The sequence below is a fragment of the Loxodonta africana genome, chromosome 24 (assembly GCF_030014295.1).
Source record: "Loxodonta africana isolate mLoxAfr1 chromosome 24, mLoxAfr1.hap2, whole genome shotgun sequence".
In the NCBI taxonomy this organism is placed as follows: Eukaryota; Metazoa; Chordata; class Mammalia; order Proboscidea; family Elephantidae; genus Loxodonta; species Loxodonta africana.
Genome location: NC_087365.1, coordinates 16274951 through 16295490, shown reverse-complemented (window position 1 = coordinate 16295490; position 20540 = coordinate 16274951). Strand labels below are relative to the sequence as shown.

The following is a 20540-nucleotide window of genomic DNA, read 5'->3' as shown; positions in this document are numbered from 1 at the left end:
AGTCTATTTTATTTGATATTAGTATTGCAACTTCTGCTCTTATTTGGATGCTGTTTACTTGATATATTATTTTCCAGTCTTTGATTTCTAATATATTTATGTGTTTATATCAAAGGTGTGTCTCTTGTAGACAACATATTGAAGGGTCATTTTTTTTAATCCATTCTGTCACTCTCTGTCTCTTTATGGGTGCATTTAAGCCTTTTACATTCAGTGTGATTGTCAATAGATGTGATATTGTTTTCATTGTGTAGTGCTTTCTTTTTTGTGTGGTGCTGACATTTTCTTTGTTCATCTTACTCTCCTGTGCTGATTTCCTTTTGTTTGTGGATTTTCTTTTCATTTCTTCCATTATTGTAGATTTGTTGTTCATTGAGCCTTCATGTTTTGATTATTTTGATAAGTAGGTGTGTTAACTTTCTTTGTGGTTACCTTGAAATTTAGCCTCATCTTTCAAAGTTAGAACTAGTCTTTTATTACTTGATAACACCTTGACTTCCTCCCCATTTGAAAGTTCTATACCTACACCATCTATCCCCCCTTCTAGTGTTCTGATGTTTTCATCATTTACAGATTGACATTTCTATTTCCCTGTTTTGAATCTTGTAGTTTTGTTTTATTCTGGAAAGTTCATTACCTAGGTTGGTATTTGGCTGATACTGACCTGTGTCCTAGATTCACGTTGTTGCCTGATGCTGTTGGTTCTTTAACCGGAGGAACCTACACTCTATTCCTTCCCCATTTTCTATCAGTTTCTTCGTCTCTTCAGTGATTTCTGATCTGATCCTTTATTCCTTCATTTAAGGTTGAGGGTTCCAGGACTGATGTCTGTATCTGTTTTACTTGGTTTTCTGGGTCTTTGTTGCCATGGATGGCTTAATGCATCTGACTAGTCTGCCATCTTGGTTTCACCTCTGGATTTTTTTTTTTTTTTTGGTTTACAGATATAGAAACAGAGGCACAACGTGGTAAAGTAGCTTGCTTGGAGAATAATAACTAGTAAGAGGGAGAGCTGGGATTTAAACCTAAGAAGTCTGACTCCAAAGACCTCGTTTTCAATCCTGATGTGCTTTTATCTCCTTCCTTGGTCTTTTCCATCCCCTGCTTCCTGTAGATGTTAGAGTGATGTGTATGATACTTAAGTGCTTCCATCGCCTGCAAAACTCTCCCTGGGCCAGGGCAGCCTTGGTAAGGGGAAAGCAGCCACCTCTGACTTCAGCTACCTTTGCTGAAAGCCTAACCAGAGACACAGGATCACAGCACTGAACCCTAGGCTCCCACCTTGTTCTCTGAATCACAGCCCCGCTCCTTGCATTGGCCCCATTAACTTAGGGATCCCAGTGGGGCACTTTGTCTAGTTCTGCAGGCCCCTCCCTGAGGATCTTAGCCCTACATGCTGTGTCACACCTAGAGCCTGAATGCGTGGGACTCCCTAACCCCATGTTTCAGCTCTGATTGTCCCTCATCTCATGTCTTCAAGGTCAGAAGTTGCCGGCATGACAACCACCGCCCCCCACCCCTTGGTAAACAGGCCCTGCCACTTACAACTTCCTCACCCTCAAATCTGGCCCAGATCCTCTGTTCCCAGCTGCCTTTGCACTCTTCCAAAAGTATCACCTTGCTTCTTTGACCAGCCATGGCTATGTAACACCTGCCACATGTTTACAGAGCCATGTAGAAAACCTGAATCAAAGAGTGTGCCCAAACTGCTTTTCAAAACTTGAAAAGCACCAAACTTTCAAGACACTAGAAATGCCCTTGTGATTTCATGGAGGGGAGACTCCACAGATGCAACTTAAGAATGACAAGGGTGAGCCCCACACAAGGAAGCATCTGGAAAGTGAAGGCTGTATTTTCCATCCCTAAACTCTGGTTCCTAGATCCAGGGCAGGGAAAGAGCACTGGGGAATTGGGCAGTGAGTCTCAGCCTTTGTCAAAGGCATGGATGAACAAAAGAAGAGGACCAAATCTGGAGCTACCCCAGATCCAGAGGCCCACTGATAAAAATACCAGGGTTTTGAATTAAAGGGCAAGACAGGACCAGGCTCTCGAAGAATATTGGGCAGCTATGGCAGTCGCTGGAAAATACTTGGATTATTCAGGGTATTAAGTAATTCAATAAATAATCCAGTTAGCCATGCCTATGAAAGACCGGGATGACTTTGCACCAGAAACCAGACTCCAGCTTCCATGCTTTAAATTTTGATAGGTAAATGTTCATCGTCCAGATCACCAGCCCTCTTTGAACTCTTTCACACACCAAAGGAAACCACCTTTGTGAGTGAGAACTTGTGTGGTGAATAATATCTAAGGCATTGTTGATGTTCAGATTTGCAGTAATTACAAGTTCATGGTCTATCATTCTAATTTCACGATAACATTGCACAATAGCACTATGTGCGCAGATTAAAAAAAAATTTTTTTTTTTTTATTGATAGCATCAAATTTATTCTTCCATCTTAATTTCCATATTGCAAAATTTTCTTGTGAATCAACCACAAACTGGTATTTCTGGTTTTTTTTTTTTTTTTTTGGTGGTGGTAGTGTTTTTTACAAACCACCTGGCATTAGTTCAAGCATCTGAAAAAAACAGAAACGAGATGTCATGAGAATTAATATAATGCTAGTGTAAGTGCCTTAATAAGCATTATGATTAACAATTCCCTTGCAGATGTTAGCATGTGGCTTGCTGAAACAGTAGACTCCTTCAAGGACTGTACAACACGAACCACAATCTCCTGAACCCTATGGGGCTGAATGTAACCCATACGCTATGATGTTCTAGAGAAAGAGTCTAAGAGACAGAGAGGAAGTGATGGGATCCTAACCCTGGTCCAGAACTCACAAAGAGTGATGCCATCATGACCTTTCCTTCTCTAGCTTCCATGATTCCAAGAGGTCAGTGAGTTCCCCCACCAGCTCCCACCAGTGGAAACACAGCTGATGGATTTCCCTCTGCTCAGGGATCAGAGTGTAGATACTCAGGAAGTTCAATCAAAAAGCCTCTCCCCATGGAGTTCTTTGTTCAAGCCAAACACAATGAGTTCGTTCCGTGCCATGGAAGGGACTGGAATTTCTCTCATTTCCGTCTGCAAAATGTGTAAAAAAAATCATGGTCATGTAAAGGCTTATTTTCATGTACTGTTTGCTATTAAAAAATGGAAAGAAACTTCTCTTTAGGACTACCAATGTTCATTTTAAACTTCATCCTGGAGTAACTTTTTTGATATAAAGCCAATACAATTGCCTCTGGTTTTACAGATTTTTCAAAATCTTAGAATATTTCTTTTTAAATGACTGCTAATTTTAGATCATTTGGGTTTATTTTTATTGTCATGGGTTTGGAGCCATGCTCATTCCATGTCATCTATGTACAAAAACTTACAAATTCCAAGTCCCAGGAAGAAAACATTATTTAAACAGGAATTGTTGTATTCATCTCTTTATACCATTTTGAGGCTAACAGGCCTGTGGTAGATTACAGAAAAAGAGACAGTGCCCCAGTCACCTGGATTCCTTCAACGATTTAGGAATCCAGCCTAAAGCAAAAATGGAAATCAGTAGCGTTATAGGTGCCCGTTGCCTTCAAGTCCATTCTGACCCACAGCCACCCTATCGGACAGAGTAGAACTGCCCCGTAGGGTTTCCAAGGAGTAGCTGGTGGATTCAAACTGCCTATCCTTTGGTTGGCAGCCGTGTCACTTAACCACTACACCACAAGGTTTATTATTCCTGAAATTCTCAAAATCAGAAAGTTGCTGGGTTTTTTTTTGTTTGCTCGGCTGCCATCTAGTGGTGAGTGATATAATGTCACTAAACCATGCTCTGGTGACCGTTCAGAAGATAATCCACCTGTCTTGAAATACACACACACAGTTCATTGTAAATGAATATTGTTGCAGACATAAGGCAATTATTCTTTCTAATAATTCTTATTTATATCCAAAGAGTCTTTCCCTTTCTGGTTTCCTGGTCTACATTCTTTCTCCACAAAAAAAAATTGATCCAATCATTAAATATTTACTGTGAAACCCGTGAAGTCGGAACCTGTGTAAAGTGGAAATCTGCCAGAAGGAAAATTAAAGTATTTTCCACTAAAATGAGCAACAGAAAAGTGATAAGACCGCATCCTGTCAAAGGCGGAAAACTTGAAAGACTTGGAAACAAGGCAATCCTGTCTAATTCCATCTCTCACAGGTTTCACTGTATTTAGCACTAACACTAAAAAAAAAAAAAAAAAAATTTTAACACTGTACATTAAAAAACTCATGCTGTCGAGTTGATTCCTACTCACACTAACACTAAAAAAAAAAATTTTTTTTTTTTTTTTAAACACTGTACATTAAAAAACTCATGCTGTCGAGTTGATTCCTACTCACAGCAACCATATCGGACAGAACTGAACTGCCCGACAGGGTTTTCAATGAACAGCTGGTGAATTCAAACTGCCAATCTTTTGGTTAACAGCTGAGCTCTTAACCACCACGCCACGAGGGTTCCAACACTGTGTATTAGAACGGCGAATATAAGGATAAATAAGATAAGGTCCCTGCCTAGTACGGAGGAAAGACATGAAAGGAAATAACAGGCAAATGATAAATACATAAAAGAAGCCTGGATGAGTCATTGCCACTAAAGAGAAAGCCCTTAACCTCACTTGTACTGTATCATTGGCCAGAAAAGTTTGATTTGAGGCTTAGGTGGTAAGTGGGAGTTCCTCAGACAGATAAGAGGAAAAAAGCATACAGGATAGTTGGTAGGCTGTATGTTGGAGAACATTGACAAACTGTGTCAGAAAAATAGACAGGGGCTAAATCAAGAAGGGTCTTTTGGTATTGTATTAGTAACTACCACTATACCAATTCAAAACCTTGGTGGCATACAACCATAAGTATTTATTTCTCAACCACCAGTTTTGCAGGTGGACTGAGGTAACTGCCCTGCAATCTTTCATCCTCTCATGGGATCAATCGACTACCTAGGCATGCACGTTCATGGCAATGGCAGAAAAAACACAAGAGGGACAGCAGAAACATGTGGGGTCCCTTGAGGTTTAAGCTTAGAACTATCACACTGTCCCTTCTCTGCTTTCTATTAGCAAAAACAAGTCCCTTGGCTGAATGTGAGTCAAGGAGCATGGAAATATGCTCCACCCCTTTAATGGGAAGGACTGCAAAGTCGTGTGGCAAAGAGGGTGTGACACAGGGGGCAGATACGAGGTTAATAATGTGGTCTGCCGCAAGCTCCATCTTGGAGATATTGAATTTGAAGTGCCAGAGGGCTTGTTTAAAAAGTGGCTGGAACTCAAAATAGAGGTCTGGCTTTGAGTTCTTGATCCAGGAGTCCAAAGACCCCAAACATGCACACTTCTAGGTCTCATCACACACCAACTGATTCAAAACCTCTGAGGCTGAGACCTAGAAATCTACATTTTAACAATTCCCCAGGTGATTCACATTCAGACATATTCATATTTAAATTAAGACTCACTGGTATGTAAAGGAGAAAAAACTGAGAAGGGCTTGGTGGAGCACCAAAAAGAAAAGCGGTGAAAAGAGGAAATGGCACACAAAAAAGGATACTGAAAGAATGGCAAGAGGGATAGGAGAAAACCAAGGAAGAGTAGTGTCCTGAAATCAGAGGTGAGAGCTCTAAACAGAAGATTAATCATGTCAAATGCTACCCATGTATCAACAAGAATAAGGACTAAAATCCACAAATATGGATCTCTTCCAGTCAGTTGGCCAGGCAGCTGTCTTCCAAATCCTTGGCATAGAAGAGTGAGCACTTCCAGTGCTGTATCCATTTGTCGAAACATCTCAGTTGGCATTCCATCAACTCCTGGAGCCTTGTTTTTCACCAATGCCTTGAGTTCAGCTTGGACTTCTTCCTTCAGTACCATCGGTTCCTGATCATGTTACCTCCTGAAATGGTTGAACGTCAACCAATTCTTTTTGGTATAGTGACTTTGTGTATTCCTTCTATGTTCTTTTGATGTTTCCTATGTTGTTTAATATTCTCCCTGTAGAATCCTTCAGTATTGAAACTCAAGGCTTGATTCTTTTTTCAGTTCTTTCAGCTTGAGAAATGCTGAGCATGTTCTTCCCTTTTGGTTTTCTATCTCCAGTTCTTTGCACATGTTGTCATAATACTTTACTTTGTCTTCTCAAGCTGCCTTTGAAATCTTCTGTTCAGCTCTTTTACTTCATTATTTTTTCTTTTGCTTTAGCTATTCAACATTCAGGAGCAAGTTTCTGAGCTTCTTCTGACATACATTTAGGTCTTTTCTTTCTTTCCTGTCTTTTTAATGACATCTTGCTTTCTTCATGTATGATGTCCTTGATGTCATTTCACAACTCACCTGGTCTTTAGTCATTAGAGCACAACGCGTCAAACCTATTCTTGAGTTGGTCTCTAAATTCAGATGGGATATATTCAAGGCTGTACTTTGGCTCTCGTGGACTTGTTCTAATTTTCTTCATTTCCAACTTGAACTTGCATATGAGTAATTGATGGTCTGTTCCACAGTTGGCCCCAGCCTTGTTCTGACTGATGATATTGACTTTCCTATTGTCTCTTCCCAAAGATGTAGTCAATTTGATTCCTGTGTATTTCATCTGGTGAGTTCCATGTGTATAGTCGTCATTTATGTTGATGAAAAATGGTATTTGCAACAAAGAAGTTGTTGATCTTGCAGAATTCAATCATGTTATCTCTGGCATCATTTCTATCACCAAGGCCATATTTTCCAACTACCTATCCTTCTTCTTCTTCACTTCTTTTTTTTTTTTATCCTTCTTCTTGTTTTCCAACTTTCATATTCCAAACACCAGTAATTATCAATGCATCCTGATTGCATGCTTGATCAATTTCAGACTGCAGAAGTTGGTAAAAATCTTCAGTTTCTTCATCTTTGGCCTTAGTGGTCGGTGTGTAAATTTGAATAATAGTCATATTAACTGGTCTTCCTTGTAGGCTTATGGATATTATCCTATCATTCACAGCGTTGTACTTCAGGATAGATCTTGAAATGTTCTTTTTAAGGATGAACACAATGCCATTCCTCTTCAAGTTATCATTCCTGGCATAGTAGACCATATGATTGTTGTTGTTGTTGTTAGGTGCCCTCGAGTCGGTTCTGACTCATAGCGACCCTATGCACAACAGAACGAAACACTGCCCAGTCCTGCGCCATCCTTACAATCGTTGTTATGCTTGAGCTCATTGTTGCAGCCACTGTGTCAATCTACCTCATTGAGCATCTTCCCCTTCCACTGACCCTGTACTTTGCCAGGCATGATGTCCTTCTCCAGGGACTGATCCCTCCTGACAACATGTCCAAATTATATAAGATGCAGTCTCGCCATCCTTGCTTCTAAGGAGCATTCTGGTTGTACTTCTTCTAAGACAGATTTGTTCATTCTTTTGGCAGTCCATGGTATATTCAATATTCTTCGCCAATACCACAATTCAAAGGCCTCAATTCTTATTCTTCGGTCTTCCTTATTCATTGTCCAGCTTTCATATGCATATGATGCGATTGAAAATACCATGGCTTGGGTCAGGTGCACCTTAGTCTTCATGTGACATCTTTGCTCTTCAACACCTTAAAGAGGTCTTTTGCAGCAGACTTACCCAGTGCAATGCGTCCTTTGATTTCTTGACTGCTGCTTCCATGGCTGTTGACTGTGGATCCAAGTAAAATGGAATCCTCCACAACTTCAATCTTTTCTCCATTTATCATGATTTTGCTCACTGGTCCAGTTGTAAGAATTTTTGTTTTCATTATGTTGAGGTGCAATCCATACTGAAGGCTGTGGTCTTTGATCTTCATTAGTAAGTGCTTCAAGTCCTTTTCAGTTTCAGCAACCAAGGTTGTGTCATCTGCATAACACAGGTTGTTAATGAGTCTTTCTTCAATCCTGATGCCCTGTGCTTCTTCACATAGTACAGCTTCTCGTATTATTTGCTCAGCATACAGATTGAATAGGTATGGTGAAAGAATACAACCACGGTGCACACGTTTCCTGACTTTAAACCAATCAGTATGCCCTTGTTCTGTCCCAACAACTGCCTCTTGATCTATGTAAAGGTTCCTCGTGAGCACAATTAAGTGTTCTGGAATTCCCATTCTTGGCAATGTTATCCATAATTTGTTATGATCCACACAGTCGAATGCCTTTGCATAGTCAATAAAACACAGGTAAACATCCTTCTGGTATTCTCTGCTTTCAGCCAGGATCCATCTGACATCAGCAATGATATCTCTGGTTCCACATCCTCTTCTGAAACTGGCCTGAATTTCTGGCAGTTCCCTGTCGATAAACTGCTGCAGCCGTTTTTGAGTGATCTTCAGCAAAATTTTGCTTATGTGTGATATTAATGATATCATTCTATAATTTCCACATTTGGTTGGATCACCTTTCTTGGGAATAGGCATAAATATGGATCTCCTCTAGTCAGTTGGCCAGGAAGCTCTCTTCCATATTTCTTGGCATAGACGAGTGAGCATCTCCAGCGCCGCATCTGTTTGTTGAAACATCTCAATTGATACGCCATCAATTCCTGAAGCCTTGTTTTTTGCCAGTGCCCTCAGAGCAGCTTGGACTTCTTCCTTCAGTACCATCGGTTCTTCATCACATGCTACCTCTTGAAATGGTTGAACATCGACTAATTCTTTTTGGTATAATGACTCTGTGTATTCTGACCATATGATTGTCTGATTCAAAATGGCCAATACCAGTCCATTTCAGCTCACTAATGCCTAGGATATCAATGTGATCCATTTCATTTTTGATTATTTCCAATTTTCCTAGATTCATGCTTCATACATTCCACATTCTGATTATTAATGGATGTTTGCAGCTGTTTCCTCTCATTTCAAGTCATTCCACATCAGTAAATGTAGGTCCTGAAAGCTTGACTCCATCTATGTCATTAAGGTCGACAGGTGGGCTCTACTTTGAGGAGGCAGATCTTTCCCAGTCATCTTTCGAGTGCCTTCCAACCTGAGGGGCTCATCTTTTGAAACTGTATCACATGATGTTTTGCTGCTATTCATAAGGTTTTCACAGGATAATTATTTTCAGAAGTAAACCATTTGGTCCTTTTTCCTAGTCTGTCTTAGTCTTGAAGCTCACCTGAAACCTGTCCACCATGGGTGATCCTGCTGGTATTTGAATACCAGTGGCATAGCTTCGAGCATCACAGCAACACACAAGTCCCCACAGTATGACAAACTGATGGACACATGAAGGATATATATATATACTTCACTAGTTTTGCTTCTCTTGAGAGAACCCAGCCTAAGACATTTGGTTCTAGAGAAACAAATTGTAAGGATAAGTTTTCTAAATTGGTTCTCAAGTCTAGATAGTCTTAAAGGCGTTGATAACTCTGCTTCCAGTATTAAAGAGGGCACCGCTAATCCATGGCATGAAGTGGCAATAGAAATATGCAAAATACCACCACCAATAGATCTTGTATTGGTGAGAGGTAAAAGAAAGAGATGAGTCAGGGCTTCAGAGTCAAAGCTTAAGTAACACATAAATGAACTCGAAGTTGCCACTTGTACCTTAAAAGAAAGCCTTATTTCTTGTAGTAACAGAGATGACATTGCCGGGAAGAAAAAAAAAAAAAACTCAGAATCTTATCCTAAGAGTGGCTGAATTACAATGGCAGTTGAATCCCCAACCATGAATGATGTCTGAAGTTAAAGTGAGGACAATGATTGGGAAGAAATAGGATCCTGAAACTTGGAATGAGGACATATGGGCAAATAATCAGGAAGCATGGGACAGCAAGCCCCTAATTTCCATTGAATCACTCCTGCCAACAAATCCATTAGCCCCTCCACCCCTGACTGATGAGATTAACCCAGCTGTGTCTGAAGAGCCTTTGTCTGAGATATCACCTGCTGTGGCACCTCAATCACCTCCAGAAGTGGCATCTGAGTCATTGCCCGGAGCAGTGTCTGAGGCAAATGCCTTACAAGGCTTTGCTGAATGTTTTCAAAACACATCCCCACTACCCATTTTTGTTTCTAGACCTATAATTGGACTTAAGTCCCAACAAGCCCCAAAAGGTGAAGTACTAAGTGTGACCCAGGAGGAGATATGCTACACTCCAAAATAACTGCTTGACTTTTCTAATATATACAAACAGTAACCTGGGGAATATATGTGGGAATGGCTGTTAAGGGTGTGTAATAATGGGGCAAGGAACATAAAGTTGGATCAGTCAAAGTTTATTGTTATGCGTCCACTAAGCACAGATTCTTCATTCAGTGTTTCAGTTCAAGAGGTTAAGAAAGGATCTAATAGCTTATTTGGTAGGGTCACTGAAGCATGGATTACATGGTGGCCTACATTAAATCAAGTTGAAATACCAGCCCTGCCTTGGTATGCTGCAGAAGAAGGTATCCAAAGGCTTAGGAAATTGGCATGTTAGAGTGGATTTATCAGGTTAGACCCACAGATCCACACATGGAGTGTCCAGAGGACACACCTTTTACCACAATGATGAGAAACAAATTTGTGGAGGAAGCCCCAACTTCCTTGAAGCCTGCTGTGATTGCTATTTTATTTAAGTCAGATTTGACAGTGGGAACTGCCCTAACTGAATCAAGACACCTAATTACAATGGGGCTGATTGAACCCCGTGGTGGTAGGGACCAAGTAATTGCATTTAATTGCCAAAGACAAGCTGGGCGTGGTTACTATAATGGACAGGGGAGTCAAAGCAGTAACCATAATAGTCCTACTTGTATGGACTTATGGAGTTGGCTACTTAGTTATGGTGTCCATAGGAGTAAAATAGATGGGAAATCTATTAAACATTTACTTGACCTGTACAAGCAGAAGAATTCTAGATCAAGTGAAAGGCAGTCTAACCCAAATCACCAAAATAAAGAATCATGGCCCCTCAATCAATTCCTACATTAGAGGACATTTACAGACCCACACTCCTTTGAGTAAATGGGAGACCAAGTCCTCTTGAAGAAGGACCCCACTACACTGCCAAAAATTTATATGATAACTCTTTCTCCCAGCATTCCCAAAGGAATCTATGGCCTTTTACTAGAGTGACTGTTCATTGGGGAAAAGAAATAATCAGACTTTTCGAGGATTACCAGATACTAGTTCTGACCTGACACTGATTCCAGGAGATCCAAAATGTCACTGTGGCCCAGCAATCAGAGTGAGGGCGTAAGAAGGTCAGGTTATTAATAGAGTCTTAACTCAGGTTCATCTCACAGTGGGTCCAGTGGGTCCCCAAGCCCATCCTGTGGTGATTTTCCCAGTTTCAGGATGCATAATTGGAATAGATAGACACGGTAACTGGCAGAGCCCCAACACTGGATCCCTGACAAGTGGAGTTAGGGCTATTATGATAGGAAAAGCCATGTGGAAACCATTAGAATGCCCCTACCTAGGAAAATAGTAAACCAAAAGCAATACCACATTCCTGGAGGAATTGCAGAGATTACCACCACCATCAGAGCCTTGGAGGATGCAGGGATGGTAATTCCTACCACATCCCCATTTGACTTACCTATTTGGCCTGCGCAAACAAGAGATGGATCTTGGAGGATGACTGTGGATTATCAAAAACTTAACTAGGTGGTGACTTCAATTGCAGTTGCTGTTCCAGATGTGGTTTCATTGCTTGAACAAATTAATACATCTCCTGGTACCTGGTAAGAAGCTACAGATCTGGCTAATGCCTTTTTCTCCATACCTGTTTCAAAAGGCCACCGGAAGTAGTTTGCCTTCAGCTGGCAAGACCAGCAATACATCTTCCCTGTCCTACCTCAAAGGTATATCAACTCTCCAGCTATGTCGTAATTTAGTTCACAGGGACCTTGATCAACTTTCCCTTCCACAGGACTTCACACTGGTCCATTATATTGATAACATTATGCTGATGGGACTGAATAAGGAAGAAATGTCAATGACTCTGAATTTATTAGTAAAATGTTTGGGTGCTAGAGGGTGGGAAATTAATCCCACAATAAATTCAGGCACCTTCCACCTCAGTGAAATTTCTAGGGCTCCAGTGGTGTGGGGCATACCAAAATATCCCTTCTAAAGTAAAGGATAAGTTATTGCATTCAGCTCCTTCCATGACTTAAAAGGAAGCACAACACCTAATGGGGCTCTTTGGATTTTCAAAGCAACATATCCCTCATTTGGGTGTGCTACTCTGGCCTATTTATCAAGTGACTCAAAAAGCTGCTAGTTTTAAGTGGAGCCCAGATCAAGAGTAGGTTGTGTAACAGGTTCAGGCTGCTGTGTAAGCTGCTCTGCCACTTGGGCCTTATAATCTGGCTGATTCAATGGTACTTGAAGTGGCAGTGGCAGATAGAGATACTGTTTGTAGTCTTTGGCAGAACCCTATTGGTGAATCCCAATGCAGACCCTTATGATAAGCTCTCCCACCATCTGCAGATAACTACTCTCTTTTTGAGAAACAGCTTTCAGCTTATGACTGGGCCTTAGTAGAGACTAAATGCTTAACCACAGGCCATCAAGTCACCATGTGGCCTGAGCTGAACTGGGTGTTGTCTGACCACAGAGTCATAAAGTCAGACAGACACAGCAGCACTCCATCATTAAATGGAAGTGATATATATATATATATGAGAATGGGCTTGAGCAAGACCTGAAGGCACAAGTAAATTGCATGAGGAAGTGACCCAAATGCCCATGGTCTCCACTCCTGTCACATTACCTTCCATCTCCCAGTCTACATCTATGACTTCATGAGGAGTTCCTTAACATCAGTTAACTAAGAAAGAGAAAACCAGTGCCTGGTTTACAGATGGTTCTGTGTGATGTGCAGCACCACTCAAAAGTGGACAGCAGCAGCACTACAGCCCCTCTCTGGGACCTCTCTGAAGGAGAGCAGAGAAGGGAAATCCTCCCAATGAGCAGAACTTTGAGCAGTGCACCTGTTTGCTCACTTTGCTTAGAAGAAGAAATGGCCAGACGTGCAACTGTATTCATGGGCTCTGGCCAATGGTTTTTTAGCTGGATAGTCAGGGACTTGAAAGGAACATGATAGGAAAATTGGAGGCAAGAAGGTGTGGGGGAGAGGCATGTATGTAGACCTCTCTGAATGGGCCACAGAAATAAAGATATTTGTTTCTCATGTGAATGATCACCAAAGGGTCACCTCAGCAGAGGGGGATTTTAACAATCAAGTGGTAAGGCTGATGCATTCTGTGGAAATCAGTAATCCTCTTTCCCCAGACACTCCTGTCATTGCACGAAGGGCTATTGAACAAAGTGGTCATGGTGGCAGCGATGGAAGTTATGCATGGGGTCAGCAACATGGACTTCCACTCACCAAGGCCATCTTGGCTAAAGCCACTGCTGAGTGTCCAATTTTCCAGCAGCAGAGACAAACATTGAGTCCTCAACATGGTATCATTCCTCTAGGTGATCAGCCAGCAACCTGGTGGCAGGTTGATTAAATTGGTTCACATTCTTCATGGAAATGGCAGCATTTTGTTCTTACTGGAATAGAGACTTATTCTGGGTATTGATTTGCCTTCCCTGCAAGCAATGCCTCTGTGAAAACTACCATCCATAGACTTACAGAATGTCTCATCCACCATCATGGTATCCCACCCAGCATTACCTCAGATCAAGAGACTCACTTCATAGCAAATTAAGTGCAGCAGTGGTCCCATGCTCATGAAATTCACTGGTCTTACCAGGTTCCCATCATCCTGAAGCAGCTGGCCTGATAGAATGATGGAATGGGCTTCTAAAGACACAATTATGGTGCCAGCTAGGAGGCAGTACCTTGCAGCGTTGGGGCAATGTTCTCCAGGAGGCTGTATATGCTCTAAACTAGCATCCAACATATGGTGCTGTTTCTCCCATGTCTAGGATTCATGGATCCAGGAATCAAGGGGTGGAAATGAGAGTGGTACCACTTATTATAACTCCTAGTGAACCACTCAAAAAATTTTTGCTTCCTGTCCTCATGACCTTATGCTCTGCTGTCTCGAGGTCTCGGTTCCAAAGGGAGGAATGCTCCCACCTGGAGAAACATCACTGATTCCATTGAACTGGAAGCTAAGAATGCACCTCCCCACTTTCAGATACTTATGCCTCTGGATTAACAGGCAAAGAAGGGAGGTACCATATTGGCTGTTGTGACTGATCTTAATTACCAAGAGGAAATCAGATTGATATCACATATGGAGGTAAAGAAGAGTATGTCTGGAATGCAGGAGATACCCTAAGGCATCTCTTAGTACTATCATGCCCTGTGATTAAAGTCAGCGGAAAATGACATCAACTCAATTCCGACATGACTACCAATGACCCAGATCCTTCAGGAATGAAGGTTTGGGTCACCTCACCAGGCAAAGAACTACTACCAACTGAGATGTTGGTGAGGGCAAAGGAAATACGAAATACAGAATGGGTCGTGGAAGAAGGTACATCTAAATACAAGTCACGGCCACATGACCAGTTGCAGAAGTGAGGACTGTAATTGTTAATGAGTATTTCTGCTTTGTATGTGTGCATTAAATATTTTTGTTTTCCTCACTTATAAAATATAAGATGTAAACAGGGCTAGTGCGTATTCAGTTGTACGCATGTTAATTGTATCATATTGGATGCAAGTATGGCTTTATAATTGTCTTTATTTAGAGATTATGTATGGTTTAAGGAGATGTGTACAGGTGACAAGTTGACAAGGGGTATACTGTGATGGTTAAGGTTGTATGTCAACTTGGCTAAGTCATGATTCTCAGTGGTTTCACAGTTATGATGTAGTTTGGCAGTTATGTAATGATTTAATCATCTGCTATGAGCAGCCATTCAGTTTAAAGGGAATTTTCTTCAGTGTATGGCCTGAATCCAATATATATGGACTTTCTAGCTAACCTCGCTGGCTTTCACTCTGCTCTGGACCCTGTATTCCGCTCATCATCATCAGATTCTGGTTCTTGGGACTTGAGCTAGCAACCTGCCATCTTACCTGCCAATCTTGGATTCGTCAGCCTCCATAGACCATGAGTCAGTAGCCTGCCATTTGACCTGCAGATCTTGGGCTTCTTAGCCCCTAAAGCTACATGAGTCAGGAGAAGCTTCCAGCCTGACGCCTGACCAACAGACTTGGGACACACCAGCCTCTACAACCATGTTAGCCATTTCCTTGCTATAATTCTTTCTCTCTCTCTCTATATATGTGTGTGTCGTTGACTCTGTCTACTAGTACATACCTGAGCATTCATCTTGTCAGAGTTAAGCTTTACTAGCTCTTAACCTCTTTTTTTCCCCAGGTGTTTTCTAGTTGCAATTCGATGTTCTGAAAATTTAGGTCTGAGGCTAAGCCTAAAAAATATGAAGCTGTCTGGAGGAAAAAAAAAAACCCTCTCATAACTCAATTTCTTTTTTGCTATTATTTCAAGACACAAAAAATCTAGAGAAGCTCCTGAGAGATGCAGTAATCTACGGCCAGCCACGAACCCACAGAGCTTGGAAAAAGATTCTCATCCTGGTGGAGGGCATCTACAGGTATGTCATAGCTGGAGGTGTTGTAACATTCTGAGGCCCACAACTAGCTGAGAAGGGAAAAGGCTGACCTCTCTGAGTTAAACAGAGAAATGAATTGTTATTGTTGTTAGGCGCCATCAAGTCAGTTACGACTCATAGTGACCCTATGTACAACTGAATGAAACACTGCCCCATCCTGCACCATCCTTACAATTGTCCCTATGTTTAAGCCCACTGTTATAGCCACTGCATCAATCCATCTCATCAAGAGTCTTCCTCTTTTTCATTGACCTTCTACTTTGCAAGCACGATGTCCTTCTCCAGGGAATGGTCCCTGCTGATAACCTGTCCCAAGTACTTGAGACAAAGTCTCACCATCCTTGCTTCCAAGGAGCATTCAGGCTGTACTTCTTCCAAAACAGACTTGTTCGTTCTTCTGGCAGCTCATGGTATGTATATTCAATATTCTTCACCAACACGGTAATTCAAAGGCTTCAATTCTTCTTTAGTCTTCCTTATTCATCGTCCAGCTTTTGCATGTTCATGAATTGATTGAAAATATCATGGCTTGGGTTAGGAGCACCTTAGTCCTCAAAGTGACATCTTTGCCTTTGAACAGTCTAAAGAAGTCTTTTGTAGCAGATTTGCCCAATGCAATACATCATTTGATTTCTTGACTGCTGCTTCCAATGAATTACATATAGGTTTTTCAGAGGCATCTGAAGTGGAACTACCAGTGTGAGTTGTCAGGTCTGTCCCTTTCAACATCTACACATATGGCAGAACAAGTAGGAGGCCACGTGGCTGGTGAAGCCTCCCGCAGGTCATTGCTAACTCTCTGCATTAGTTTCTGAGAGCTTCCATAACATATTACCACAAACTTTGTGGATTAAGACAACAAACATTTATTCACTCACAATTCTAGAGGCCAGAAGTCCAAAATCAAGGTGTGAGCAAGGCCATATTCCCTCTGAAGGCTCTAGAGGAGAGTCTTTGCTTGCTTCTTCCAGCTTGTGGTGATTCCAGGTTTCCTTGGCTTGTAGAAGTGTAACTGCAATCTCTGCCTCCATCTTTGCATGGCCTTCTCCCCTCTACCCCTTTGTGTCTCAAATCTCCCTTTCCTTTCTTTTATAAGAACCCCAGTCATTGGATTTGGGGACTACCAAATGCTTCGTTGGTAACCAAAAGGTCTGTAGTTTGAACCCACCAGCCACTCCACAGAAGAAAGATGTCACAGTCTGCTTCTATAAGGAATACAGCCTTGTAAACCCTATGGGCAGCTCCACTCTGTCTTATAGGGTCACTCTGAGTTGGAATTGCCTGAACGGCAGTACATTTCCTAAATCCAAGATGATTTCATCTTGAGATCCTTATCTATATCTGCAAAGACCCTATTTCCAAATAAAGTCACATTCTGAGGTTTTGAATGGGCATGAACTTTGGGGAGATATTATTCAACCTGCTACACTTTCATTGATTCCTTCCACTACCTTTTGCTACCCTAGAGTTTCAAAGGCCTTTTGAAGCCCAGTTATTCAACATCAGAACACCCTTATGGATAGCACACCCATCCTCCAGATGCTGAACCTGGCACCATACTGCAAAAGGCCTTCCCTTTTTCCTCAAGGTGGGACTAACCTGTAGTACAATTCATGCCCCAGATTGGGGTGGGGGTGGTAGGGGAAGAGGGGCAGGGGTTTTAGCATCTGAAGGTATCCTCAGCCCTGAATTTTTCTGCCCTTTTAAAACTCACGACTATAAAATGGCAGACAAAACTACTGCTAATCCATTTAGAGTTGTACTTTTTTATTGCAAGTCATGATTAAAGTTGCTTCATTCTCTGCTTAAATCGACTATTGTCACTGAAATGGAAATTGCATCCAAGGGTCTCTTCTTGCAGGTGACTTAGTCCAAGAGCCAAGAAAACATTATCCCAGAGCACATGTTCCTAAATCAATTCTCGAATCGACCCTGGTGTTAGAGAAATCAGTGCAAATGTCTCCTATGAGATAATTATAGAAAAGTGAAAAATATGAAAAGGGAGGAAATGAGGGTATGATAACTTATGAACAATGAGGAATATGGCTGCAAAGGAGGCTCGAGAGCAGAAGTGGCATTTCTTTCAGCCAGCAACTCTAATCAGTAGAGAGAGCACACATCCCTGTGAGCAGCACGTTGTTTCTGCTGTGCGGATAAACAATAAACAGTAGAAAAAATGTGCCTCCAGCCTTTTTCAACAGAAGAAGTGGAGTCTCTCAAATTTAAAATTGTAAAAAGACTGGTATTATTTTATTTTTTAGTTTAACTCCAGTACTTACTGCCCCAGTGGCTAGTGGTCTGAGTATTCCCAGTGTTACCATGGGGTTGCAAAGTGGGCATTTCGAGTTTCTAGTAGTCAGCTTCTACATGATCTACGAGTACCTAGGGGCAGCCCTAAGAATTTTTCCTGTTTGTGAAGTCTTGAGTTCACTCTAGAGCGGATGTCACAACTGGGATAGAGTGCTACTAGAATCTAAGGAAGAGAGGCCAGGAATGCTACTTAACATCCTACAATGTATAGGACAGTCCTCCGCAGCAAATAATTATCTGCCTCACCATGTCAATAGTGCTGAGGTTGAGAAACCCTGTTCTAGACTAATTAACTACTTGCTGGCTCTGAACCTGATACTTCTAGAAAAATGATCCCATATTGATTCTGGGCTGGCCTAATCTCCTGCATGGTTCTTGCTCCTGTGATTTGTGCCAACTTTGACACATTGTAAAGCCTGGAAAAGGAGAAACAGCCCTTATTTAAACACCTGTCACTCAGGCTGGGATGAGCTGGAGGATGGATCTACAGAGGAAGAAGAGACCAGGCATCTCTTTTAACCAGAGTAAATAGAACCCAACTGTAAAATAAACATACCAAGCTCTTCTAAAGGAAAGTTGCATTTTAAGCATTTTGATTATGGCTGAATGAAGTGGACCACCATCGTTTTACTGTCAAATATCCCCATCCGTTACACAGAGAAGCCCTTCCAGCAGCAGGCCTTATAAATGGTCTGCTTGGCCTGTGTCCTACCATGGTCTCAGGAAGACAAGTATCTGGGTGAGGACTTCTAACTCCAAGGCCATTGTGATATCAAACTGGCCTAGATTGCACTAGCAATGGTGACTACTCAGTCATCAATTACTGTGTGACAAACTACCTATGATGGTTAATGTTATGTGTCAACCTGGCTAGACTGTGATTCTCAGTGATTGCTCTTCCATGATGTAATATATGATACGATATGATGTGATCAGCCAATCAGTTGAAAGGAGAGTTTCCTTGGGAGTATGGCCTGCCTCCAGTATATAAAAGGAGGTTCTGGCAAGGCTCACTTTCTCTCAGCCTTGCACTCTTCTTGTCACCTAACCTCCAGTTCTTGGGACGAAAGTGTGTATAAGTCTTCAGCTTGCACCTTACATGCAGATATTGGATTTACCAGACCTCACAACCAGGTGAGCCAGGAGAAGCCTCCAGCTACCTCCTGACCCATGGATTTGGGACTTTCCAGCACCCACAATTGTGTAACCCATTTCCTAGATGTAAATTTCTCTATACAGGCATGTCTCAGAGATATTTCAGGTTCGATTCCAGACCACTGCAATTAAGCGAATATCACAATAAAGTGAGACGCATGAATTTTTTGGTTTCCCAGTGCATATAAAAGTATGTTTATACTGTACTATACTGTAGTCTGTTAAGTGTGCAATAGCATTATGTCTAAAAATACAATTACATACCTTAATTAAAAAATACTTTATTGATAAAAAATGCTAATCATCATCTGAGCCTTTTTGCTTGTGGTAGGTCGTCCCTTGATGTTGATGGTTGCTGATGGATCAGGGTGGTTGCTGCTGACAATGTCTTAAAATAAGACAACAGTGAAGTTTGCCACATCGATTGACTCTTCCTTCCACAACAGATTTCTCTGTTGTGTGTGATGCTGTTTAATAGCATTTTACCCACTGTGGAACTTCTTTCAAAATTGAAGTCAATCTTCTCAAACCCTGCACTGCTTTATCAACTAAGTTTGTGTAATATTCTAAATCCTTCGTTGTTATTTCAACAATGTTCAGAGCATCTTCACCAGGAGTAGATTCTATTTCAAGAAACCACTTTCTTTGCTCATCCATAAGAAGCAACCTCTCATTTGTTAAAGTTTTGTCGTGAGATTGCAATTCAGTCACAGTTTCCGGCTGCACTTCTAATTCTAGTTCTCTTGCTATTTCCACCATATCTGCCATTACTTCCTCCACTGAAGTCTTGAACCCCTCAAAGTCATCCACGAGGATTGGAATCAACTTTTTCCAAACTCCTGCTAATGTTGATATTTTGACCTCCTCGCATGAATACTGAATGTTCTTAATGGCATCTAGAATGGTGAATTCTTTCCAGAAGGTTTTCAATTTACTTCACCCAGGTCCATCAGAGGAACCACTGTCTATGGCAGCTATAGCCCTATGAAATGTATCTCTTAAATAATAAGACTAGAAAGTCAAAAATTACTCCTTGATCCATGGGCTACAGAATGGATGTTGTGTTAACAAGCATGAAAACAATTTTAATCCCCTTGTACATCTCCATCAGAGCTCTTGGGTGACCAGACGCATCGTCAATGAGCAGTAATATTTTGAAAGGAATCTTTTTTTTTTTTTTTTCAGATCCGTAGTTCTCAATCCTGGGCTTAAAATATTCAGTAAGCCATGTTGTAAACAGATGTGCTGTCCTCCAGGCTTTGTTGTTCCATTTACAGAGCACAGGCAGAGTAGATTTAGCATAATTCTTAAGGGCCCTAGGATTTCTGGAATGGTAAATGAGATTGGCTTCACTTTGCGGTCACCAGCTGCGTTGGCCCCTGTAAGAGAGTCAGCCTGTCCTTGGCAGCTTTGAAGCCAGGTGTTGACTTCTCCTCTCTAGCTGTCATAGTCTCAGACGGCATCTTCTTCCAGTATAAAGCTGTCTCATCTACACTGAAAACCTGCTGTTCAGCG

General features: G+C 41.5%; 1 protein-coding gene across 1 annotated transcript in view; it reads left to right on the top strand.

Annotated features, from left to right (window-relative positions):
- The window catches only part of SPTLC3 (serine palmitoyltransferase long chain base subunit 3), a 179058-nt gene that overhangs the window by 99573 nt on the left and 58945 nt on the right, over nt 1–20540 (top strand). The window contains 1 exon segment of the mRNA XM_003411470.4: nt 15437–15542. Coding sequence (XP_003411518.3) covers nt 15437–15542 — 106 coding nt within the window.